General features: G+C 39.7%; 1 protein-coding gene across 1 annotated transcript in view; it reads right to left on the bottom strand.

The window, feature by feature from the left end:
- LOC102491686 (olfactory receptor 13A1) overlaps nucleotides 1–7319 on the bottom strand; it is a 10950-nt gene extending 3631 nt beyond the window's left edge. The window contains exons 1-2 of the mRNA XM_006147012.2: nucleotides 6394–7319; nucleotides 4378–4431 (exon numbers count right to left, since the gene is read on the bottom strand). Of these exons, the coding sequence (XP_006147074.2) occupies nucleotides 4378–4431; nucleotides 6394–7319 (980 nt within the window). The remainder of the gene's footprint in view (nucleotides 1–4377; nucleotides 4432–6393) is intronic.
- Between the last annotated feature and the right edge of the window lie 747 nt (nucleotides 7320–8066).

The following is an 8066-nucleotide window of genomic DNA, read 5'->3' as shown; positions in this document are numbered from 1 at the left end:
TGATTTCTCACTTTCTGTCTCTCTTTCTCTCTCTGTCTTTCTGGCAAGCACATGTGCCCTATAGCAAAAACCTCTCCAAAAAATAAATAAATAAAAAAACTCGGCATCTACCTGCAGAAAGATGAAACTGAATCCCCATCTTTCACCATTAACAAAAGTCAACTCAAAATGTATCAAAGATCTGAACCAAAGACCTCAAACTATAAAACTACTGGTGGAAAATACTGGGGAAACTCTAGGAGGCATTGGGATAGGAAAAGACTTCTTTTTTTGTTTTTTTAACTTCTGAACATCATTTTTTATTCATCAATAATTTTTTTTAGTTTTTTATTATCATCATAATCTTGTTTGTATTACATTGGATTACATATAACTTTACAGTGTATTACATTGCTTTTTCAAAAGGGAATGCCATTCATGTCAGTCAATACAGAGACATTCATCTCCCCACTTCATCATTCAATATCTTTTCAATTTTTTTCCCAATCATTATTATTATTATTCTAATTATTTTTTTAAACAGCCAATCACTATTTCTCATTTTGCTTGTAAGAAAACTTTACCTATCATGAAAAAATTCTCAGGCCAATCCAGTTGAGAATACTATACATGCCATCATCAATAGGTAATAAGCCATATCTGTTTCCCACTAATGTCCTGCCTCTCTATTTGTTCTCTTGCTATCTTTCTAAGACTCCCAAAGCACAGGCAATAATCCCTAAAATAGACAAGTGGGACTATAACAGACTAAAAAGTTTCTGTTCAGCGAAGGACACAGTAACAAGTGTGAACCAACGACCCTAAAAATGGGAGAATATTTTTGTAAAATATGCCTCAGGAAAGGGACTGCTAACCAAAATACACAGAGAACTGAAGCGGCTTACTAAAAAAAAAAAAAAAAAAAAAAAAAGATAACCCACATTAAAAGGAGCTAAACAAAAAGACATATGAACAGCCAAAAAGTATTTGAGGAAATACTCAACATCCCTTATCATAGCGGAGATGCAGATTAAAAGCACAATGAGATACCACCTAACCCCTGTCAAAATGGTGAAGATTAAAAATATAAAAAGTGATAAGTGTTGGCAGGGATGTGATGAAAGGGGAACTCTCCTACACTGTTGGTGGGAATGTAAATTGGTTCGGCCACTGTGAAGAACAATAAAGAGGTTCCTCAAAGATCTACAAATAGAACTACTATTTGATCCAGCAATCCCACTTCTAAGTATCTATCCAAAGGACAGAAGAATGCCAAGTCAGAAAAGCACTTGCACATCAATGTTTATTACAGCATTATTCATCATCACTAAGACATGGAATCCACCCAAATATTCACAAACAGATGAATGGACTGAAAAAATAATGTGGCAAATATACTCTATAGAATAGTACTTAGCCATAAAAAAAAAAAGTAAGATCCTAGCACTTGATAGAAAGTGGGCAGTTATGGAGAATCTATTGCTGAGTGAAGCAAGTCAGGATATAACAGAAAGATAGTGTACATATCCACTTAATATACACTTAATATATACTGACTATCTTCACTTTATGGTAGATATCAAAATATTGGAGGGCATAAAAGCAGTGAAAATACTTCGGGATGCTGAAGACAGTGTGGAACAGTGTGGGAGAAGGGAAGAGTATAGAGAAGGATAGCAAGAGAACAAACTAAGAGGCATGACATTAATGGGACACAGAAATGGTTTATTTTCTGTTGATGATAACATGTATAGTACTCTCAACTGAACTAGTCCGAGAAGTACTTCACATTGGGTAAATTCTTTTTTTATTTTATTCTTTTTACAAGCAAAATGATATATAGTTGTTGAATGTCTAAAAAATAATGATAATCTAAAAAATAAGACTCCCAAAGCACAGGCAATAATCCCTAAAATAGACAAGTAGGACTATATCAGACTAAGAAGTTTCTGCACAGCAAAGGACACAGTAACAACTGTGAACCAACAACCCTCAGAATGGGAAAATATTTTTGTTAAATATGCCTCAGACAAGGGACTGATAACCAGAATACACAGGGAAATCAAGTGCCTTATGTGGAAAAAAAAATGATTAGCCCAATTAAAAGATGGGAAAATGAGCTGAACAAAAATATCTCTAAGGAAGACATACAAACAGTCAAAAAGCATATGAGGAAATGCTCAACATCCTTCATCATAAGGGAGATGCAGATAAAAACTACAATGAGATACCACCTAACCCCTGTCAGAATGGCAAAGATTAAGAATATAAAAAGTAGTAAGTGTTGGCAGGGATGTGGTGAAAAGGTAACTCTCCTACACTGTTGGTGGGAATGTAAACTGGTTCAACAACTGTGGAGAACAATATGGAGGTTCCCCAAAGATCTACAAATAGAACTACCATTTGATCTAACAATCCCACTTCTGGGTATCTACCCAAAGGACAGGAGAACGCTCAGTCAGAAAAGTGCTTGCACATCAATGTTTATTGCAGCACTATTCACAATTGCTAAGACATGGAACCAATCTAAATGTCCACAACTGATGAATAGATTGAAAAAGTGTGGTATATATACTCTATGGAATACTACTCAGCCATAAAAAATAACAAGACCCTGGCATTTGATAGAAAGTGGTCAGATATGGAAGATCTACTGCTGAGTGAAGTAAGCCAGGATATGAAAGAAAGATATTGCACGTATCCACTTAATATATACCGACTATCCGCACTCTATGGTAGAGAGCAAAATATTGGAGGACATAAAAGCAGTGAAAGTATTTAGTGAGAATAAGACAGTGTGGTAAGGGGGCGTGAAGAGAAGAGGATAGAGAAAGATAGCAAGAGAACAAATAGAGAGGTAGGACATTAGTGGGAAACAGATATGGCTTATTACCTGTTGATGATGACATGTATAGTATTCTCAACTGGATTGGTCTGAGAAGTATTTCATGATGGATAAAGTCTTTTTACAAGCAAAATGAGAAATAGTGATTGGCTGTTTAAAAAAATAATTAGAATAATAATAATGATGATTGGGAAAAACATTGAAAAGATATTGAATGATGAAGTGGGGAGATTAATGTCTGTATTGACTGACATGAATGGCATTCCCTTTTGAAAAAGCAATATAATACACAGTAAAGTTATAAGTAATTCAGTGTAATATAAAGATTATGATGATAATAAAAATAAATAAATGAAAATTAAAAAGAAAAAAATAGAACATGGACCAGCAAAAAATAATAATAATAAAAATTAATTATAGTAATCTGGGACAAAATGGTGAAAAGCTATTTGACAATGATGATGTGGATAGTAATGTTTTTGTCTTGACTGATATGCAAAGTATTCCTTCAGAAAAACAAATGGAATACACTGTATAGATATATGTGGTTCAATGTAATATAAACAAGGTATTGATAATAAATAAGAAACAAATTTTTTTAAAAAGAAAAAATTTTAAAAACTAAATGTTTCAAATAAATTTTAAAATTTTAGCCAAATTTCCCTCCAGAAAAAAAAGGAAAAAGTATATGGGGGGTGGGCACCATAGCCTAATGGCTAAGGAAACCAGATCCACATGGCCAAATTATACTTTGAGTCCTGACACCAGCTACTTGAACATGCTGCATGTATTCATGCCTAAAATTCCAACATAATGAAGGAGAAAGGATTGCAGCATGACCACACCCCATTGAAAGGTAATTTCTCATCCTCTCTGTCTCTCTGTCTCTTTCTATCAAGCACATGCACCCCTGGCAATTTAAAAAAAAAAAAAAAGAATTAAGAAATGTATTAATGTTTTCAGCTTGCTTTGACATTCACAGAATAAGATAAATTGGTGGGCAAACACATGGATAAATGATAAATAAAGCAAATTTACTAACAAGTTACAGTAGAATGTAGGTAATAGGGTACATAAGTATTCACTGCAAACTTCTGTCAACATTGCTCTATGTGTGTAACCTTTCATTAAAAATATGTGAAGATTATAAATCTAGATAAAGGGTAGAAAACAAATGTCAAGAATTTATGTGGGAGGGTACCAGCAGTTAGCATAATGGCTATGTCACTGGACTCCCATGTAGTCGACCGCGGTTCGCGTCCCGGACCTGGTGGCTCAAAATTCACGCCAGGCGCGTGTGCGTGTGTGCCCAAGATCCTGAGAGGAGAATGGAGGAGAAGGTATTGCGGCGTGACCATCCCTCCTGGGGGGTGATTTCTCGCTTTCTATCTCTAGGTGTCTCTCTCTCTGTCTGGCGAGCGCACGTGCCCTATAGCGAAAACCTCTCAAAAAAAAAAAAAAGAATTTATGTGGGAGACCGTGTGGATGATATTGAGTTATCTAATAAGGATGCTACAGCATCAGGAGTATGAAAGATAGCAATATCATCATACCTGACAGGTGTTGATATTAAATCAATATGATTTGAGGATGTTTGGAGACAGCAACTACAAAAGAGGATCAAAGTGTTGTCAATAATGGGCTCTTGCAGCTGAATAAGGCTGAAGTTTCAAGGTAATGCCTTTGGCCTGAGTGGAGTCTTTGGAGAAGTTCCAGATACCTATGGTAGCTAGGTATTATTGAGGCAGTTACAACAATGGGTTGGAATTCAGAGGAGAGGCATGGTTGGTAGCTATGCATTTGGATATCATTGGCAAATATCAGTGATAAATGTAGCATTTCAAATAGCCATGGAACTAACCTGGAGGATCAAAGAGAGTCTTGAGTGAATCTGTTAAGAATATCAACATTTCAGTTGATTCTATGTTCGAGAACAAATTAATGGATTGAAAAAAGTGTGGCATATATACACGATGGAATACTACTCAGCTATTAAAAAAATAATAAGACCCTGGCATTTAATAGAAAGTGGAAGAATGTGGAAGATTTAATGCTAAGTGAAGCAAGCCAGACCGTGAAAGAAAGACATTGTATGTCCCCACTTAAAATATACCAAATATCTGCACTCTATAGCAGAAACTGAAGGATTGGAAGGTATAAAAGCAGGGAGAGTAATGGTGGATACCAGTAGAAGGAGGATAGGAAATGGAGGGGAATAGAAAATGAGGGAGAAGAGTAGGAGGGGAAATCAAGGGGGGGAAACACAAAACATTTAATGGACACAAAAATGAAAAGCTATCTATTGATGACAATATGTTGGTAATTTCGGAGACTGGACTAACATACAGGGTATCCATGCTGGAAAATTCCTTTTCAATGTTGTAGAGATAACACAGTGATTGAATGTAAAAAATAAGAAAAAAAAAGAATATCAACATTTACATTCTAGGAGCAGAGAGTAAGACATTAATAAGGAGATCAGGAAGGAAATGAACCCATGAAAATTATTCTGCAAGATTTTCTGTCCAAACTAAGTAACCAAAATAAATTCTTCTTGCTATTGCAAAGCTTCTTGGTTAAAGAATAGTGCTGCTTATTTCCTCTTTCTTTTTCTTAGAGAGATTTTTTTGTTATAGGGCATGTGCACTTGCCAGAGAGACAGAGAGAAAGCGAGAAATCAGCCCCCAGGAAGTATGGCCATGCTGCAATTCCTTCCACTCTATTCTCCTCTCGAGATTTTTGGCATGCACGCACACACACAGTTCAGGACCCAAACCGCCATCGACTATGTGGGAGTCCAGAGATGTAAACATTACACCATCTGCTGGGCCAAATGGTGCTCTTTTCTGAAAGGAAATAAATAAAATCACACATCTTTCTGCCACTTACTAAAAAGAAGGGCTAGATTAAAAATATTTCTCATCTTTTGATTGTGCCAAAACTGAAAGCTCACGCTGAGGAGCAGAAGTTGTGTTATCCATGACTGCACACAAGAGGAGTTGGTTAGGGGGTCAGTGTCTGGGTAATTTTCCCCAAGGCAGAATAGCAAGAAACAATTCCCCTTCCCAAACACACACACACACACACACACACACACACACACACACGTACACACCCACACAATGAAAATGTACCATGAAGCATGCATGATGGGCCTATCTGAATCTCGTCTCTCATTGGAACCTCAACCCATTTTTCTACTCTAAAAGAGGAGGTGGCCAGCAGCACCTCACATGTGCTTGCCTTGAACATTTGTTCAGTGCAAGCACTGGTGAAAACTAGTCAGTAATATGCAGAAGGAGAGGAGAGACGAGTGGACACTGCTGGGCTCCTGCTTTCCAACTAGCTACTGGTTCTCCCTTGCCTCCTGAGAGCATCTACCTCAGGGTCTTGAGGTGTTTGAAGTCCCATGTTCAAAACTGGCAAAGCTCCATTGGAAAGCACATTATGATCACATTATCTTATTATCCTTTGACACTTGCATCAGATATCAGATTCCCAAAGTCATGTATTGAAATTAGCTGATTAATATCTGAAATAATCCACACCAGCCACTTCACTTCCTTTACCAAACACACAGAAACACTTTTCTGAGGGCTACTTTGACGTCTTTGTTCCGCAGAGAGTAGATGAGGGGGTTCAGGGTGGGGCTGATTGCCGTGTATAGCACTGCCACCACTTTGCCATTTTCCAAGGAGGAGCCCGAGCCTGGGAGGATGTAGGTATAGATGACCGTGGAGTAGTACATGCAGACCACCAGCAGGTGGGAAGAGCAGGTGGAGAAGGCCCGTCGCTTGCCCTCTGCTGAGCGAATGCGCAGGATGCTGGTGATGATGCAGCCATAGGATGCCATGGTCAGGAGGAAGTTGACCACTCCAAAATAAATGTCTGCAATGACTATCATGATGTTGTTCAGAGTTGTTGGGCTACAGGACAACAGCAGCAGAGTGGGGACTTCACATAGAAAGTGACTGACATGACGCGGGCCACAGAAACTAAGCTGTGCCATCAGCCCCGTGTGCACAGATGTACTTACAGCACTGACCACCCACACGCTGCCTGCTAGCAGGATGCACAAAGGGCGACTCATCCACGTGCTGTAGTGCAATGGCCGACAAATGGCCACATAGCGGTCATAGGCCATGACTGTGAGCAGCAGCAGTTCAGCCCCCAGACACCATGTCAGGAAGAAGAGCTGAGTCATACAGCCCTGGTAGGAGATGGTGCTACCTTTGACCGCCAGACCCTCCAACAGTTTGGGGAGAACAGTAGATGTGCAGACAATGTCTAAAAGGGCCAAGTTGGTGAGAAAAAAGTACATTGGGGTATGAAGGCCTGGGTTCAAGCTGATGGCTGTGACAATGAGAATGTTTCCTGCAAGAGCCATTAGGTAAAGAAGGAAGAAAAAGGCCCAAAAGAAGGCCTGGAGCTGAGGGTCTTCAGAGAAACCCTGCAGGATAAACTCGGTGACAGCTGTGTGGTTGTTTGCTGCCATTCAGCAAGTGAACCTCTTGGGGATCATTGGGACACAGCCAGAGCTTGGCAGAGGAGTCACAGGGAAGCTGGGATGACCAGTCTTCTGGCACGTTGTACGACTGAGATTCTGAGGAAAGTTTGTTGTGGTGACTTTGCACAGAAAGCATACAAGGAGGATGTTAATGTCAGTATCTGCACCCAGGGTGACAGACCAATGGCCATTCACTCTGCATTGGATTCATGGAGCCCTGAAGGCTCTTTGACCCCAGGACAGCATTACCTGACTATTTGCAGCTGGGCCAGATTCCCTAAGGAAATTACGGGAAGTGTGGCATGAACCTCTGCTTACTTTCACTTTGAACTCTTCCTTCATTATCCTGAGATGTTTAAGCTCACTGTGTGTATCAGTGCTGAGCGTGTCAGGGCTTGTGGAGGACAAGTCAGCCACTCAGGCAAAAGATTCTGGGTTCCTGAAAAGAAAAACCATTCAGTAGGGTTGAGCCAGGCCTCACAGAGAGAACATGGCTTCAAGGACACCATGGAGTTTTCACCTGCAGAAGCTAAGAAGGGAGCATGCTCTCTGAGGGGAGAAATGTGCTCAGTGCTCAAGGGACGGAAAGGGTGTTAAAGAGGAGAGAGCAGTGCAAGCGCAGCCAGTCTGTTGCTAGGGCACCAGAGGGCTCTGGCTTCTGGGGACAGGCACCCTCAGCTGTAGGATTTCAGCTGTGGATCGATCTGGCTACCAGCTCATTAAGGAAAACCGCAA

This window comes from Tupaia chinensis, unplaced genomic scaffold (genome assembly GCF_000334495.1).
Source record: "Tupaia chinensis unplaced genomic scaffold, TupChi_1.0 Scaffold000197_1, whole genome shotgun sequence".
NCBI lineage: Eukaryota > Metazoa > Chordata > Mammalia > Scandentia > Tupaiidae > Tupaia > Tupaia belangeri.
This window is presented reverse-complemented; position numbering and strand designations above follow the sequence as displayed.